The 18,933-nt window shown below is 45.7% G+C and overlaps 1 protein-coding gene across 9 annotated transcripts in view; it reads right to left on the bottom strand.

Moving 5' to 3' along the window:
• The window catches only part of WNT11 (Wnt family member 11), a 31,084-nt gene extending 13,928 nt beyond the window's left edge, over nt 1-17,156 (bottom strand). The window contains exons 1-6 of one of the 9 annotated variants that reach the window (XM_074536137.1): nt 14,312-14,555; nt 13,240-13,460; nt 3,977-4,212; nt 3,286-3,399; nt 3,122-3,201; nt 1,328-1,620 (exon numbers count right to left, since the gene is read on the bottom strand). In XM_074536137.1, coding sequence (XP_074392238.1) covers nt 1,328-1,620; nt 3,122-3,201; nt 3,286-3,399; nt 3,977-4,212; nt 13,240-13,460; nt 14,312-14,362 — 995 coding nt within the window. In that variant the 5' untranslated portion in view covers nt 14,363-14,555. The other 8 variants (XM_074536139.1, XM_026793551.2, XM_074536138.1 and 5 more) reach the window with 8 other exon arrangements.
• Between the last annotated feature and the right edge of the window lie 1,777 nt (nt 17,157-18,933).

Here is an 18,933-nt window from a genome sequence, read left to right as displayed (position 1 = left end):
TAAGTAATGCTGCACTGCTGAATGGGTGATAAAGGTCAGCCTGGTGTTCCTGCCACAGAGCTGTCAGATATGAGCCACTGTAGAGCACTCCAGGCATTGATGTCACAGAATAGGGGACATTGACTGTCATGAAGCATCAAGGGACAAAAAGACTGTCTTGTCTCATTCAGCTGTCTTATCTACTGATCAGTCCCACCACTTACATACTGATGCAGAATCAAAGAAACATTGAGGCTGTAAAAGCCCTCTAAAATCAAGTCCACAGCACTGCCAAGCCCACCACTAATCCATGTCCCCAGCTGCCACATTCCCAGATGCATATATAGTTTATCTTTTCTGCATTTGGGTCATTACATTTCAGCAAAACCTTCTCTCCATTGAACCATAATGGTCCAAATCCAAGTATGCCCACTACATTAAAAATGAAGGCATCCCAAAATGGGCCAGGCACATACTCCATGCCACTTGCCTGAGCCTCCTATGTGAAATAACAGAAAGAGCAAAGAAGAATTATGAGAACTATCTAAAGAAAGGTAAACCAGCAAGAGAGGTTGAAATCCAGCCCTTGCAGCCAGCTAACAAAAATTAGGAAAATTATGGAAACATACACTTTTTTGGCTGTTGATGGCCCAGCTCTAGAGAGATAGATGGGTGTGCCCACCTAGAGATGCTCAGATTGTTGAAATGTTGAACTAGTTTGTCTTGGAGGAAATTAAACAGATGGTGGGAAGAGAAAGGCATTTCTGCTACCTGTGAAAGGGGACAGTATGCTGCCCAGTGGAGGTTTGGCTGACCATAATGACCTTAAATCTCCAATATTAGTGAAATAAAGAAATTCCTCTGCAGAGTCATAAGCAATACAAACACACCTGGACCTTTAATATGCAGTAGAAGAAAAAATTAAATATAATCTTTGCACTTTTGGGGTAGTTTTGTGCAATCTAGGAATGCTGGTTATAACTGAGTTAATATTTGCCTGCTTAGGAGAGCCTTAGAGTAACAGCCCTTCTAATCAGCAGTGACTGCAAGAAATTACTGAGACTCAACACAGTATAAAGCAGCTGCTTGGTCCTTACAAGTTCCCATGGAGGTAAGCTGCCCAGGGAATTTTGAAATTGTGAAATGGAAAATCTGTCAGCAAGCCCTGTCTTGGCCATAGCCACCATGAATAGGGTTAGGAATTGGTAAACCATATTGTATGTCAGAGATGTGCTTTACCTGCATGTATGTGTCACCTCCTTGATTGCCCCTTATTCATACATGTTCCCCTCTTGCCCTTTCCTCTTTGGGGCAGAGTACAGTGAGTACCCACTGCAGAAGTCCTCACCTGTCCTGGGTCCCATGTGACCCCACTTTTTCATTCTTCATGCAGAAATCAGGTGAGCTCTGCAGGTAAATCAGCTCTGTCTCTTTGACTGGCCTGATATCAATATCCTTTGGCACCAGGTATTTGCGTGTGCCCATGGGCCGGTGAACAACCTTGGTGGCAGATAAATATTTGGTTTTGAGGTCCAATGCAATGTCTCGCAGCTCTTGAAGGCCTTTCCAACAGGTCTTGATAGAGCATGACCCAGAAACTCCATGGCACTTGCATTTCATTTCAAGAGAGGCTTTCAAGACCTGCAAAAAGGAATGCAGGAGTTAGGAAATACCCTTCTCTCACAGCCAAACATCCCACAAGCTTGCTAATGAAGGAGCTTCCTTAGCAGTGGCTGCTACAGCAAAGTCCTACTTTCTCATTTCTGCACAGGCAGTCTGGAGTGGCTACTTTGAAAGCAAATGAGATCCTACAGCTCTTTGTCAATTTTGAAAGCAAATGAGCTCCTACAGCTCTTTGTGATCACTATCAGTCCAGGACTACTTTCACAAGGGCTCTTTTACAGCCAGAAGAGTATTTTGAATTTTGATTAGATATCTATATTGGGCTGCATCTCCACCCTCTAAATTCCTAAGGAGATGAATATCAAAATATTTCATAAATAGATAATTAACATCAATTTCAACCTCCAGCAGCTTTGGGCTTTGGTAAGAGAGATGTCATGGCTTTGTTGTACTCAGTGCACTCTCACCCTGCCTTTCTGCTGGTCATGGGGTGAAAACAGCCTTTTACTTTGATTCTCCACTGTTCTCATTTCAGTGGGATGTGGCAAGATGCTGCCAGGAAAGGCTGAATGCACCAGCCATGGCAACACAATGTCCTAAACAAAAATTTGCCCCTTGCAATTGAAACAAAAAATCAAGATGTTACAAAAATAAAACAAAATTTAAGAAAAAAAACCTCAGGCCCCAAGCAAACAAACCAAATAGTGTGGGAATAGCAGAAAAAAAAAAAAAAGAGCCAGAGAGGGAAACTTCAGCATGGTTGTGCTCTGCAAAGGTGGACTCAGCCTGTATTTACACAGCAAGCTCCCAATGAGCTCAGCATGCTCCAAGTTTGTCTGCCCAGGCAGCCCTGGAAAGACCAAGCTGTGCAGTAGGAGCATCTGTGGAACCCCTGGAGCCTCAGAGATGGGTGCAGGGGTCAGTTTTATAGCCCTCCCCCATCCATCTCTTCAGCTGCATGGACAGCTGCCACAGGGATTTGTACATCAGTGCATACCAGGCACTGCACATGGTAAATATTATCCCTCCACTGGATGCAAGCTGTTAAAAGCAGCTTGTGCCAGATATGAGAATAATCACTAGCATAGCAGCTTGAAAAGGAAAAAACTCCTCCCTCCTGCCTGCAGGGATGGCTGGAGGCAACTGCTGCTGGATGCATGTGGCAGATGATAATCCTCCAGGTTTGCACAGCACTTTGCCCCCACAGTGCCCCTGGCAGAGCACGATGGGACCCGTTCCCACCACACCTCCTGGGCAGGCAGAGCCAGAGCCAACACTGACTGTGCAAATGGGGCAATGAGACATCCCACCCACAATTAAACAGGGCTAATAACAGCATTTGGGACTCCCTGAGTCACAGGGGGAGTTACACAGCTAAAGTTTTCAGCAGGCCAAAAGACTTCAGAGCATTCTTTGAGAAATCTGCTCCTTTTGCTAGCTGATAGAGACACTGAACCTCACCACGTGACCAACACTACAGATGATTGTACAAGTACAATAACTCTTGTGGATTTGTTACCTGTCTCCCTACTTCACTGTTGTGCAGATGCATCAGTTTATTGGCTTGTGATCCTGATTTTTTCATCTTCATGGGAGCATCTGAAAATTTGGACCCCATGATAAGACCATAGTTGAGGTTGTCTGCACATCCTCCCCATCGATACCCAGGTCCAGGTGTCTCACCTGGGATGGGACCACAGGAACAGCCAGGGAGGTCCCCGGTGGTGCAGGCTCTGGCAATGGTGTGGCTGATGGCAGCAGCAGAGAGGGCATATACAAATGCTGACTCCCTTGTGCCTGAAAGACACAAGAACTCCAGCTCAGCCTCCTGGGCCACGTAAACATTCCCCAAAAAGCATCTCACACAGTCTGTGTCCCACAGAGCAGCCAACACACCAACTCACTGCAGCTGAGGTGTCCCATGGCACCACTAGTTTGGAGCACATCTAAGTGAACTCTTCAACATAAGACAACATCCCAGCAGGGCAAGGAGTCATGGATTTAGGCATCTTGTTCATTATGGTGTGATTTGCTCTTGGAGCATGTGCTTAAGCCCTCCTGTGAGTCTCCTGCCTCCTTTTGCTCCTCCCATGACTCCCAGTGGGATGAGCAGACCAGAACTGCTCAACTGGTCTGCTTTGTAAGAGTTGTGGTAGAACAAGGTCTTGTATCCAAGGGCCTCTGGGCATGAGTGGCACCATAATGATGAATGTGGTCTCAGAGAACAGGACACGTAGGCTTTGTAGTGCCTCCATGGCCTCCCAGGAGCAAGAGCCTTCCTATCTCCAGTACACACACACACAACATACACTCACACACACACAGGCTGACTCCACTGATTCCAGTCCCAAGTGAGCCAGCAGTGCTGTTTTACCTCTGTCTAGGTCCAGCAGGTAGTTAGGAGCCAGCTCTATTGAAGAGCAGTTCCACCTCATGTCTGAAAAGGTTTTCCGGCAGGTCTTTATCACCTCCCTCGCTGCCTGAATAATGGTCTGCATCAGCTCCAGGTTGCTGCGGCACAGCTGCACCTGAGAAACCACCAGCCCTTCGAGCTGCTTGCAGTGCTGGGTTTGATTCAAGGCCAAAGCCAAAGAAGTCTTGGACAGAGCTCTGAGGAGACAAGCACATGCACAAAAGCATTAGAACACAGTCTAGTCGTCTACATTCACCTGACTTAATTAAAGCTTTCTGTAAAGAAGTGCTTAGATAAAGCTGGTGAGAAAGATGAGCAACCATGAAGAGTGATTTATCTCATATAAAATTGGTGGGAAGAAACACCCTTTAGCAGTGTGCAGTTCTCTCCATTCCTGAGGGGAGGCTGCACAAAGCTCCAGGGGTATGTGTCGAGTCAGCCGGATGTGTAAATCCTATGGGGAAGATTGTTTGCTGAAGAATGAAGAGCACAGACCTCCCAACAGAGTAAAAAATGACCCATCAGTTCCATGATAAAAGAAATCTGGATCCTCCAAGACTGTGGCATTTGGGAAAAAAAGCAACGTTGGTGTTATCAGTATTTTGTATTCAGCATCTGTCTCACACACTCTCAAAGGATTATGCTAAATGTCATGTAATTAATTATGGAGAAAATCCCCTGCAAGGCCTAGGGAAAAATCATCAAATTTGCAAAACATATGCTTTCACTTAAAGTTAATGCCAAGGGCCTCTACTGATTCAATCACTGTTGCAGATAGATAAGTCTGTTTCTCTAGTCTCCAAAAACCATACTGCAAAATCTCAGTGGGAGTATGTGCAGAGAGAGCACCACAGCCAAATCTGAGAAGGGATCCATGAATACCAGCACATATGTTACCATGAAAGAAAAGAACAACATCCCACAGTGGTGGTTCTTCTACTGTCCAATTGCCAACTTTTCCAGGTTAAAAAAAGAACAAATGCTGGCATGCATCTCACAGGGCTGTCCTCTTCTTCCCTGAGCACCCACAATGATCAACAGAAGCCAAGTGTGGAACTCTTTGTATCTTTTTGTCTTTCTTAGGGTAGCCATAAAAGTTACTCATTCCCATAAAACAACTTTCTAGCAGGCTGAATCAATAATCTGATGGCATCTGATCATGGCAACACAACTTTAACACATATTTCCTTCTGTGCTTGTTAAATCTATTGGCTTTCAGATTCATCCCAAGCCATCTTGGTTAGTTTGGCTTATTAGCAAACACATTTTGGGGTGCATTTCACTTTATTACTGTAACATCCACATTCTTCAGAAGTTAAATGAGATGGAAACAGAGCTAAAATTGAGCCCTAATGAAAACTGGAGGAATTAAATCCTTGCTGGGGATGAATAGGCTGGCTCTGACAAATTCCCAGGTGACTGGGAGTTTGGCATTTCTGGCACTAGATAAACAGTGGCAAAATTGGAAGGGAAACCACTGCTCTGAAAGCTATATAAATATATACTTCATACACATATTTAACAGGTCTGTTAAAAATACTGGAAGCAGAAGTCATTGCTGGTGAATTTCAAGAGAAAGGAAAAAAGTGGTGGACTTGGCAGTGTTAAGTTATTGGTTGGACTCAATGATCACAGAGGTCTTTTCCAACCTAAATGATTCTATGATTCAATCCTCAGAAATTCTGCCCTGCAGTTCATCTCGTTCCCATACACACTGGTGTTCATACAATGTTCCTTGTCTGGAGAGGGGCCCCTCCAGAAGGCAACTCACCCTGCCTTAGATGTGAACCTGAGCTGGTGGAGAAAAAAACTTGTTGGTGATATACGGGGTGTTCAGGTATCTGAACAGAGAGATCATGTCCTTGAAGGTAGAGACATGAGTCTGAATAGTGTGACTGTCACCTGGCTGCAAACTCCTACACTGGGGATCTCACAGCAGTCCTTCAGGATCCTTCTTCAGCTCATGGAAAGCAAAAAGCCACATCTAGGAAGTAGTTAGCCTTTTGTGCTTTTGGGACCTATGCTAAGACACCATCATGACTTAGAAGTGCTCATTTTCTGCTCTGTATAGGAAACCCATACACCGAGCAGGGACACAGACATCTGAATGGTACAAGCACAGAGCTTGAATGAGATATGAGCACTTGACACCAGGAATCTGTGAAAAGTTACCCCAGAAAGCCTATCAGCAACTCCCGGGAATGAGCTGAAACACAAATCAGGCAAGAGGCCAAAGCAGCTCAACAATAATAGAGTATAAATAATAAAAACTCCAGCATGGCATGTCCCAGCAGGAAGGGAAACAGGCAGGGTGTGGCAGGAGCAGTGAGGGAACTTCACAGCCTGAGCTTCAGGCAAATGAGGAACATTCCAAGTCTCTGAGAGAGGCTGTACCACGAGGCAGCAGCTCAGTTTTCTGATCAGACGTGTTGGGTGGCACTTGAGAGGCCTTGGAATGTTTTGGCTGGCCCTCCAGAAGGATGCATATATCTCCTAGGTCCTACACTACATTTTCTGATCTTTTCTAGAGGTCTTCAGCCTCTTTAAAGGACTTCGAAGGCTACATTGAGGTACCCCTATCTCACCATTACAGACAAGTCATGAATAGCACAAATAACCATCAACAGGTAGCGATGAAAGAAGAATTCAGACTGAAACTCATCCTCAGCATGAAAAAACAGGACGTGAAGCAATGAGACTGTATCATAAAAGGTGCCTTGAGGTGATCACCATTAGAGCAGCAGTTTTATAGTGCAACAAGAAAACCATTTACTTCATGGAAGAGGGAAAATACCTTCTGATTGGTGAGAACTCAGTAAATGGCAGCAAGGCTGTTTCTCATAAAATGAGCTGAGCTCCAGGAAGCCTATCAAGAATAAAACTGCAAGATACAGGAAGGTGTTTTCTGAGCATCTCCCAGACCTAAACTTCATGTCTTTGCTTGTGAGAACCTATAATTGGAAATATCTCCAAGCACCGTGAGGAAAAATTAAAAGGTAATGGAGATGGAAAAGAAAACTCAGTTACTGTAGTCATTTGCTTAGACTGAAAAGTGCATTTATAAATCACAGATCAGGATTTTGAGAAGCCTATTAGGTCATCTATTCTATGCCCTGACAACCTAGGTTTGCCCAGTCTCTGTCCCACATTTAGGAATACCTTCTTCACTCCATGCCACTCTAAACCCTCCCTGTGGAAATGTCTTCCCCCTCCCTACCTTCTAAATTCTGGCAGCATCAGGGGATGGATTCCCACTGCCTGCAATGACACTATTGGGAAACAATATCCATTTGTGGAAAGAAAAACATTCCCCAGGAGAGGCTTGTCCATGGTAGCATTTGGTGGTGGGTCTCTGGCCTGTCTTCACATGGTCTCCACTGGTCACCAGCACTGGGAGGGAAACTGGAGCCAATGGGGCACAGCCAGCCTTAAATTCCAGCCCTCAAGAGCATAACTAGAAGAATATTCTTCATTCCTCAACCTGGGAAAAAGATCCCTGACAAACATCTTTCTGTGGATTCACACTCTTCATCTGAAAAGGGGATTTTACCTGTTTCACCTTGGAAATGCTGTTTTTCACTGTTTCCTCCTGATAACAATCTCACCTAATTCTCCTGCCCCATCCTTCATTCTCCAGAAAATCAAGGGGTGGCTGTTTCACGTTTTTTTTTTTTTAAAGTATAAATATTTGATCCATCCCTTTAAATAAACAGGGCCTAAACCAAACATCTCCTGATCTCTATATAACACAGCAGGTCTTTCACTTGAAATTCTGGATACTGACAGAAAATCATGAACATGATTACAGAGGAAATATGCATAGATGGATCATTACATTAGTTTACTCTTTTATTTATCTCAGGCAGTAATTAAATTAATTTGAAAACATTAATGCTCTGCAGTGTTAGGTCCTTTGAGAGTTATGGGCCCATTCCTGCATGTCTGGGCCCCATGAGAGGACTGTTCATAGTGCAGGTTAGGAAGAAGCACCTTCAGATGGTAGCAGATATCAATGAAAGTCATATATTATTTGGTTTACAAGGTACCCTGTGAGTAGGACACTGCTCCTAGTCAAGCCAAAGGGAGAAGAACTCCTTCAATTGAGCAGCAAAACATTGGTGTCCTTTAAAACACCCTGGAAAGGTGGAAGAATCTTCTCTCTGAAGGCATCTCCCCACCCTCCCTTGTGTGACATGATCTCCAAAAGGCTCACAAAGGGACTGCTGGTGAAACCATGAACCTCTACTCCAATTTACCAACTTTGCTTTCTGAAAAAGCATTCTTTTAATGCCTGTTCCTAAACTCCTTAATCTTGCAGAGATGCGGGTGACACAACAAGATTTAGACAAAATTACATGGCTGTGGAGAGGGAAGTATGTGGCAAAAGTTAATAAAGAGAGGCAGAGATTAAGAGTTCTTTTTTTATTTGATCTCATTGAAGGTTTTTAATCTGCAGGAGCCTCATTTTCTCCTCCAGGTTTGCATCTGGAAAAGGCTTGCAGGGGAGTTACAATAACGTTGTCTAAGCTCCTGGTAGTCAAAGGCAGCTCATGCCCCTGCCACCCTGCCCTGCATCAGTTCCAGCCTGGGGACCACAAGTCCTGGGAAAGACACCACATCCCCTGGTAAATGCTTCCCCTGGTTCTGCAAGGGCCTTTCAAACAGAGAAGTAGGATTTATGTGGTTCAAAAGAAAAAAAGAAAGAAAAAAAAAAAAAAGAAAGAAGAGGAAGAGGGAGAGAAGTGTGTGTGTGGGGGAAACCAACTCTGAACTAAAAGCTTAAAATAAGAACTGTTTTCAGATATGGTGCCAAATTCAGTGCTGGCAGTAGTGGGCACAGGGCTGTTGACTTCATGCCCAAGCTTGAATGAAGTCAATGCCAGCAGTGAGCTGGCTCACTGAGCGCCGAGCAAGGCCATGGAGCTTTGTCAACTTTTCCTGAAGCTGGAGCAAAGTGCAAACTTCAAAGACATGGTACTCCCCTTTCCTCATCCCCAGCCCACTCCCCTCCTGCCATCCCCATCCTGCAGCTCTTTCACAGCAGCTCATCTAGCAGTGCCTTGCCAGGCAGACAGGCTCCTCTCAGGCGCCCGTGTCTCCACGTCCCAGCTCCCTCCCACTGCTTATTGAAGGGGAGAGGCAGGAGCTGCCAGGAAGCACAAAATCTTTCCATTTTCTCCCCTGCTTTTTGCTGGCCGCAAAAGGGCTGCTCAAGGTTGGTGGGCTGGGGGACATCCCATGTTCACCAAAAGGTGTGGTTAAGCTGCCTTTTGCTTCTGCAGGGCTGCAGTTTAACCATAGGAATAGTACAGGAATAGCAGGGAATGGAGCTCAGCTGGGGATTGTTTCAGAGAACATGAGACATCATTGGGTCACCACAATGGGGACAGGCAGAGACTTCCTGAAGTGACCAAGCTCCACCTAAAAATGATGGCACTCCTAATGCTAGCACTTGCCGTTCTGGGCATATTCTGCAAGCCATGAAAAAACAAAAAAAAAAAAACACTGAAAAAACCCCAACTGACCAACCAACAAACCAAAAACAAACAAACAAAACAAACAAAAAAACCCAAAATCCGTCCCCCCCCAAAAAAAACCAAAAAAGAAGACAGAAAAAATCCCCTCCCAAAACAAAAAACAAACAAAACAAACCCAAAAATAACCAGCCCAAATCACTCACTGTGTTTGGCTTATTTACAACCACATTAAAGGAGACATTCAATACAGAGGGACAGAGGAGATGCCAATCCCTGTGGAGGCAGAAGTGCCTCAGAAGCCACTCTGTGCCTGGACATCCCAACACCTGCACACCTTTGGGGCATGCACATCTGGCTGCAGCTCCCTCTAATGCTCATCTGTTTTTCAGTTCTGCCCAAATAAGTTGCTCCAGCACCTGCTTGGTCAAACCCAAATTCTCCTGGGAAAGCTGAATGGATTGCAAAAGCAGATGGGGAAGGTAATAGAATTACTAGATGCATTGGCCCTCAGACATATCTCATGAAACCAATGGCTGCCTCACCTTCCCAGCCACTGTGACAAAACTGAGCACCACAAAATGATGTGACCTCCTCACACACCTGCTTTGCTCTCAGGATGGGAAAGTGTTTGCAAAAAAGGGACTCAGGGTCTCATATACATTGATGAGGAAGGCTGTATCTCCACAACAATCCTGATCCAGCAAAGATCTGGAGCCACAATCTGGCTTTACACCTGAGTAGCTCTCTGGAGCTTAGATGAAACAGTACAAGATATGAAATTTCTCCAGCAAGAGAAATGTATACAAGAGCAAGAACCTGTGTACAAGGCGCGGACTGTCCATGCACTATACTGGATGTTTGGTGGGGCCAGCACCAACTTCCAACAGATGGGGATTTGGACCACAGAACTCATAAAAATAAGCCAAGCAAAATAAAAAAATAATTTCTTTTTTTACCTTCTCCCTGCTTTGACTAATTTTCAGGGCATATTTGTGTTACTGAGAAGTCCTAAATGGCTGAAAATTGTTTTTCTTCTTCTTCCTCCTGCAATTACATCATGCACCGAATCAAAATTAAATTTCCTATCACCTTTCTTATCAGTCACTCCCTCATCTCCAGGCTGGTGAGACCCACCTCCTTATCTCTCCCTTCCCCTCCCAAATCCTCTTTGAAGCTTGACTCTGGCACCATGTGTACAAAAATGATGCAGTGGGCAGACTAGTGAGAAAATCCCACAGCTGAAAACATCACATAGCACTTTCCTCCTTCTTCATCCTGTTCTTTTTCCCCACCTCTCTGTTCAAGAGCAAGAGAAGGAAGGAGCAGATTTCAATTGTACAGCACCCGGAATATGAGTCCAGAGCTGAGATCAGCAGGTCTGAGGTATTACTCAGTATTTGGTACTCTGTTTGCCAAGAAGTGATCCATGCAATTTCTAAGGACAGCCCCTGAGCCCCAAGAAGAAAGAGTGATGGGGAGTGGGGAAAATTAGCCTGTGTTTCCCTAGGAAAATGAGGCTGGGGAAATGAGGAGAAACAGCAAACAAAAGAAAAACCAAACATAATTTTGTGAATTTCCAGCTGCCAGCATCCCAGTTGCAAAGTGCTGTGGACAGAGAGTGCAGGTCTCTGCCAGGTTTTAAACAGGTGTGAGGGGAGCTCAGTGGTGCATCTGCATGCCATTCATGCTTCAAATACCACTTTAATCCCAGCTTTCATCTTTCCCACTCACTTTTTAATAGGGGGATATGTCTGCTGGAAAGTAGAGAAGCAGCAACTGTGATGTCTTACCCCCAAACTGCTTCTCCCCCCACTCACCCCCAAAAGCAACCCCTGCAGCTTAACCACTTCGGAAATGCTGCTTTTGACAGCAAAGCTGTCAGGGACCTTTCCCTGCCTCCCAGCATTTTTCGTGTCTATGGCTTGTCCATTCCCTACTATCAGGTTCCTTCTGGAGCTCATCTCACCCCTGCCCTTTTAAGGAACCTAAGCCCCTCACTCATGATTAAGCATCTTGCCTAAGTGGGACACCAGTGCCAAGCATATGGACAAGTCCCTCCAGTCAGTCATGGTTCTACACATAAAAGCCCTGCTGAATCAGGGTGCCACAAATCAACTTTATTTCTGTGCTGCATGGAAATAAACATTGCAAAGAAGTCCCATGGACATGCTGGTAAATGTCCTTCAGAAAGGAGATGCCTGCCTTTCCTGGTGCTGGATACTGGCAGAGCTGACAGTCGAAGTACTGGAGGAAGTTGGTGGAAACAAACAGCTGGGTTATGTAACTGAGCTCTTGCTGACTACTACAAGGTGTAAAGCCAAGGCAGTCAAGAGCAAACCAGATCCTTACTCTCCTCTACTTCCAAATGTTCCTTAGAGCATGGAGACAATAAATGGAAGATTATGGAATAGTATGGGTTGGAAGGAGCCTTAAAAATCATCTAGTTCCTATCTTCCTGCCATAGGAAAACATGCCACCTTGAAAGATGCCCTGAAGTAGGTGACTATTCCTCCCACCTGACCAAATGCATTTAAACACCTATGGTGCTTCTCTTTGTGGATACAAAAGGCAGATGTGCGGCTTCTAACAGCTCGCTGCAGTACACAGCATCACCAGAGGCTATCACTTACATTTCTGTTGGATATTTCTGTTTGGAGAAGATGAATTGCCATCTGGAAGGTCCTCTCTTCCCTGACTGCATGATGGGGAGTAAAAACACTGGCTCCAATGGGACACCTTAATTTGCAGATATCCAAATTTAAACCTTTATAAAAGGTGGCATGATTAGAGGTTCAAGTGGCAATGATTGGAAAAGCAGAATGACAATTAGACATAGCATGAAGTCTGTGGCAGAAGGAGCAGCAAAACAGGAACCTCTTGTCTGAGTTTCACCACCTATCCCAAAGATCCTTGCTTCAATGCACTACAGAGTCCCCCTGGCATTGTATATTATTGTGCCTTTTTTCCTACCAAAGATGCTCATTTGAGGCAAACCCACATTCCCTTGCTTATTTTGTGCCCAGCTCCAAACCCAAGTAGAAAAGACGGATCACTCATCAAGGTCGTGAAACCAGATTGGCTTTGGAGTGGCCTGTTTGTTTGTTTATTCTGCAGCAAGCAACTAACTGATTGCTTGTTTAAGCAAAGAAATGAGATGGCGATGTTTTCACTTTGCAGTACATTACCTCTAAAGAAACTCAATCCTGACTTGACCACAGTCCCTGGTATTTCTTCACCCTCCTCCCCCTCCTCACCTCATTTTTAACACCCTTCACAAAATCCAAAGGTTAAAAGGTCCAGAAAAAAGCCATGTTATCTGTCAAGCATCCCTTGTGGTTGGAGATGGGCAGCATTATCTCAGCTGCCATCCCTGCTGGCTCTCAGCTCCTACTCAGCACAGCCAGGGGTCCTGGTGGGAGAGTTTCCCAGCATTGCAGGAGCTCATGCTAGGAGCTTCATTAAGTGGCTCATGCGAGCTTTCAAGTGTGTGCCTTTCCCTTGGTATCAATGAGGAGAAAAAAACCCAAATGGGCCTAAATCATGCATATTTTAGAAAGAAGATGGAGACATTGTTAGCATAAGCCCCTAGTACACACACTTGAAATCAATCAATGCCTGGAGAATTGCAGTGCTTGCTGCTCTTTAAACAGTTTACAGCATGCCTCAAGCAGCAGTTGTACAAACAGGTAAGAGACCAGCAATTCCTACAAAAACATTAAAAATGCAGAGATAGAGCCAGATACTTACATCCATTTTATCCCATAGCAAAGCCCTGTCTGCAGAATCAACAGCAGAAAACCAGCTAAGAAAAATCGCAGACTTGGCTTCATTTTCTCCGCTTTCTCCTGCTGGGCAAAGGAAATCAGCTTCTCCAAAGAAATTTGTTTTTTAAAAAGGAGTTTTCTTAATATTTTGCACAGTGTATTTTCCTTCAGTTTGGGTAATGCTCGTTCCTGGAGATGAAAAACCTGAAAGGAGAAAGAGCCCGAGCTACGGTTAACTCCGAAGTTTAGCAAGTCACTGTGAGAGAGAAATCTATTATCCAAATTGCAGAGGAGTGGCTTATGAATCATGAAAAGGTTTGGATTATCCCTTCTCAGTCCTCTCCCTTGCCAAGCCTCGATACAACCTTTCGAGTCAACAGACAGACAAACCGTATGGGTTGAATTACACAGAGTTATGGTCTGATTGTGTGTTTCCATTTAACCCTGCACATGGCAAGACTTCATTCGCTGCTTCACTTTACTAGGTTTTTTTCTTCCCCTCTCCAAAAAGTTTGTGCAACTCCTTAGGAAGAAGAAGAAAAAAAAAGATAGATCTTTACATTAGCTAAAATCTTCAGCTATTCATCTCTTGCTTTCTTCTCTCCAGATTTTTTTTCTACAGAGAAGACAAATAATAAAAACTGCATTTCCCTACTTAATGCAGGTGCCCTTGCCCTGCAGATGTTTCTCTCTGATCTCTTACAATAAATATGTTTTGCTCTTTACCTTTTGCTTTTCTTCTCACCTCATTAACTCTGCCTCTCACTTCTTCCAAGCCCTTGGCACCTGGAGCTCACGGAAAAGGCTACAACTTTGTAAACATAAAATCCCATTTTTGTCTCCAGGGAGCAGCCTGGAGGAGACAAAAAAGCTCTCAAGGATACCCCACACCCCTTTTCTTTGTGTTGGTTTTTTCCTTCTTCGGGCCAAACAGATAAACAAACCAGATGCAGGACTTAAATCCTTAGAGGGGTCCTCTCTGTCTCCAGGGCATGGCTTGCTTATTTTAGCAGCAGTATTAATAGCAGTAAATGGGTTTCCCTTCAGTTACTCACTTCAGACACTGCTCCAGGCTGCTTTTTGTGGTCTTTGCAGTGGTTTCCCATCCCATGAGAAAGACAACAGTAAAATAAACAGAAAAACCTGCCCACCACATTGCATCTCTGGGGTCTCCCAACCCATTGCACAGCACACTGGCAAACCCAAACTGTAACTGTTCATCCCCCCACAACACCCCCTCAAAGAGGTTTGGGAAGGGATTGGGAATGGCTGGAGCAGTCAGCTTCACTCTGGGAGACCTCTTACCCTGGAAAAAGGGTATCCTACCTGATCCCCAGCTCTGGATTTGCCCTGCTGCAGCTTTCTGCCTAAATATTCCCATTTGGGGAGCAATTGGGCTGGGGGGAATGAATATTTCTGAGTGTTTTCTCTGCCATCTGCAGCATATTTTTCTATTCAGGCTGCTTTTTGGCTATCCCAGCCCCAGCGCCTGGTGTAAAGGGTTTTGAGAGAAGTGCTGTTATTACAAAGGAGTTTAATAACCTCTAGGGGCGAGTTCCTGGCTCCCTTGAAGTCCAACACAAAACTGACTGCCTACAAGGGAGGCAGGATTTCATTGCCATGGATTGTTTTTCCTTAATGCCCGCTTGGATTTGGGTTTGATGCATCCCTTGAAGGCAGTGTTCCCATGAGACATAATGCTTCTTGTTTCAGAGTATTTTGTATCTTTTAATATTTGGGAGCCCTTTTCTTCCCACTGCTCCACAAGCACACTGGAAACCTTCAACCCTTAATCCTGCCCATGCCTTTCAGTGTCTATTTAGATATTTCGGACCCCTTATCTCGCCCCTGTGAACTACCGGACAACACAAGAAGTGGGTGTAATATGTCTCAGATGGTCCAAAACACTCTCATCTAAACCTGACCACCCAACACCATTCTCTACTCTCCCCCCTTGACTTGAAAAAGTCACAATTTAGGGTTTTTTCAACCCCTGGAGTGGAAGAGAAATTATCTAATTCCTCCATACCTATCCAAAGAACTGTAAGCTTTGCATGCAATTGCACTCCTTTTATTTGGAGAGGTAATAATGCATTTTTCCACTCAGTCCAACACAGATTACATTTGCATGAGCAATTTGCAAGGGTGGGACACGCTTTGGGGCAGATGTGATGTTTACAGCTCTGGTGAGCTCTGGGTCACTGATCAAACCAACAGCAAGTGGCCTGTGGACTCCTAAAAGCAGGAGCTGCTTTTAACTCAAAGCTCTCTTCTCTCTTCACCTCAAGGCTGTTTGCAGCCAGCCACACTCTGGCACACAGAAAACACTCCCATCAGTCACCTCCAAGACTCTGGACCTCAGGGATGGGAACAGGCAATTTTAACTGTACATAAAAGTGTGAGTATTCAGCTCACATTTTTCCAGTTTTCCTATCCAGGAAACAAAGACATCCACCTGACTCTGCTGCCAGCCTGCAGCTCTCTCCAAGAACCCAGCAGCCTGGTTTAGGGGTAGCACATCCCCAGATGACCTGCAGCGAGGAGTGGGAGCAAAGGAATAGAGCTGGTGGTGGAGATGATTCCAGCTGCCGGGTCTCACCACTCCCTTGCTGCCTTCTGGATATTCCTTGTCCCCCGCAGCCCCTGGGTGTCCCCCCTACCCTGCAGCCTCCCCGACTCCTCTCTCCTCTGCAGCTCCTTGCGTTGCCCTGCACCTTTGCAACTCCACGTCCCCCCTCTGCCACCAGCCCCTGGGTCTCCAGTGTCCCATCCAACTCTTGGGTTTCTCCTCTCCCCTGCAGCTCATCGGGCACGGGTCTCTCCACGCTCTGGGTCTCCCTTTCCCCTCTCTCCTGCACTCACGCTTCCCCTTGCCGGGTGTCAGGTCTCTTAATTCAGCCTCCGAGTCTCCTCCTTCCTTGCTTTCCCCCGGGTATCCCGTCTCCCTAGCAGTCTCCAGCCTCCCCTCTCCCTCGCATTCCCTCGGTTCTCCCTGCCCCATGCATCCTCCCGGGTCTCCCTTTTCCTTGCAGTCCTCCGGGTCTCCCTTCTCCCTTGCAGTCTCCAAGCCGCCTCTCTCTCAGGCATCTCCTCGGTCTGCTTTGCAGCCTCTAAGAATCCTCTCTCCGCCGAACCCCCCAGCGTTTTCCTACTCCCCGGCATCCTCCGGGATGCATCCCCTCTCCTCGGAATTCCGTCCACGCCTCGCAAACCCCTGCTCTGGGCCAGCCCCGCACCTTGGGCGTTCCGAGGGGCTGCCCGGAGCCGCTGTCCCCTTCCCACCTCTCCCGGCAGCGCTCGCACGCCCCGTGGTCCCCGCTTACCTCGGCCCGGAGCGGGCTGCGCGGGGAGCGGAGCCACTCTGCCGGGGAGGCCCCGCAGCCGCCTTATATGCGGCCCCTCGGCTTTGATATGCGGGGTGATGTCAGCCCGGATTAGCATAACAAAAGGCTCCGCGCCCCGCGGATGCCCTGGCGGGCAGGCCGGGCCCCGCGGGGCTCCGCGCATCCCCTCCCCGCTCCCATCCCCGCACAGGGCCGGGACAGGGCAGGGGGCTCGGCCGCGACCCCCGGGCACGGCGGGGACCCAGCGGTGTTATTCTAATGAGAGGTTAATGATTAACAGTGATTAGCAACAAAACCAGCGAGTCGGGGTTCTGGCCGGATGGTGAGCGCGGCCGGGGTGCTCCGCTCTGCCCTGCCCCGGACAAGGACAGGGACACTCACCGCGCTCTGCCGGGAGATCGGGCTCCTCTGCGAGGGTCGGGAATCACCGCCCAGGGTAGCCCCTGCTCAAGCTGTACCTCAGCACGTCCTGCTGTCAGCCTGTAGGTTCCAAACCTCTGCTCTGATCGTCTGTGATCGGTGGGAAGAGCAGATGTGGAGGTCTGGATTTTGCTTTCAGGTCGGTTTCGGGGTTGGAGGCTTGGTGATTGCCTGCTAACGGGAGAGAAAGAGGGAGGAAAATGTAAAAAGAAAGGGAAAAGGAAAAGGAAAAGGAAAAGGAAAAGGAAAAGGAGAGAAGAGAAGAGAAGAGAAGAGAAGAGAAGAGAAGAGAAGAGAAGAGAAGAGAAGAGAAGAGAAGAGAAGAGAAGAGAAGAAGAAAACGTATACAAGAAAAGAGGAAAAGTAAAAAAATAAAAAGGGAAAAAGAGAGAGAAAAACAAGAAGGGAAAAGAAAAATAAAATTTAAAAATTAAAAGAAAGTAGAAAAAAGAAAAAGAAAAGGGAAAAGGGGAAAAGAAACAAAGGAGAAAAGAAAAACAAAAGAATAAAAGCAAAAACAAAGAAATAAAAAGAGCTTAATAAAAAGGAAAAGAAAAAATTAAAAAAAAGACAGCAGCAAAAAAGGACAAATGAACAAAGAAAAAAAAAAGGGAAAAAGAAGGAAAATAAAACAAAAAAATTAGAAGAAAAAACCTTAAGATAAAAACCCTGTAAGAAAGAAAAGCACAACTGGCTTCTGAACTTAAGGCCTCATGAGTCTGAATTTAAGACATCTGTCAGCTATGGGCTCTGAAAAAATGGATGCTGGTTGCAAAAGTACTTGTGTATTTTTTTTCATTTGGTTTAATTATGGGTTTCAGGTGAAAGGAAAGAGAATAAATGCTTTAGTCTCTGAATCAAGACACTCAGAACAGTTTCCTTACAGTCTGTTTTCAGGACAGCTACTTATAGAGGATATTTTTTTGTGTGTATGTCCCTTTGCTGATTGCATCCATATAACAAGTCACAAAAGGTCCTGTGTGAACTGCAAAGAACCCTGTATACACAATCCCAATTTCCCAAAGCCATTATATTATTTGTTTTGCACAGTATGTCCATTTTTCTTTGTGTGACAGTTGCCCAGTTGCTCAAACTGCTCCAAACTTCCATTTGCCTGGCCCTTCTCCCACCCCTCTGGCCCCCACAAATGTGTACCTATGAGGAGGAGGTTTTGTCAGGGTTCTCCAGGGAGGAATTATTTACATGGGGGAATTGCCTGGTATATCTATTACAGTCTGATTTGCTGTGCAAATGCTCTGATTTCTGTATAAATACCCTTTTCCCAAATTACCTTAATCTTTAAAGGGCAGTAGGGAAAGTGCAGTTGTTATTAGTCAATAGGAGTAGAAGGAGCAAGTTGTGGCACTTGTAATACTCATGATTATGCAGTAGGCATCTGCTGTGCTCAGAATTGTGCAAACAACACAGCGAGATGAGTCCTTCCATAGGATCTTCATGGTCTTAATATTGGTGCTGAGAGGTGACTGGCCTTAACAGGTGCTGAGAGGTGATGGTGCGGAGTGTTGGTTTGGAAAGACAGGTGTTTGCTGAGGAAGGCAGGAGCCTCCCCTGAAATGAAAATGCAAACTCCCTCCCTCTGAATTATTATAATTTTGAAATTAAGGGGCTCTCAGGCAAAGATATGGGAGCAGGAATAACAGTTCTTTACTAGGAATAAAAAAAAAAAAAAAGTAAAGATAAAAATAAGAATGCAGTAATACAAAATAGCACTGACAGAATCAGAATACAACCTGACACCCTGTTGGTCAGGGTGTTGGTAGCAGTCCAATTGGAATTGTGGCTGCAGTCCTGCTTGAGTGACAGATGTGGTTCTGTTGGAGCAGTGATCCTGTAGAAGGGTGTAGTTTTCCTCTGAAGGTCTGGTGGTGGTGGTGTAGATGGGCCTGGTCTTC

This window comes from Zonotrichia albicollis, chromosome 2, assembly GCF_047830755.1.
Source record: "Zonotrichia albicollis isolate bZonAlb1 chromosome 2, bZonAlb1.hap1, whole genome shotgun sequence".
In the NCBI taxonomy this organism is placed as follows: Eukaryota; Metazoa; Chordata; class Aves; order Passeriformes; family Passerellidae; genus Zonotrichia; species Zonotrichia albicollis.
The sequence above is the reverse complement of the archived record's forward strand: the minus strand, read 5'-3'. Positions and strand labels throughout refer to the sequence as shown.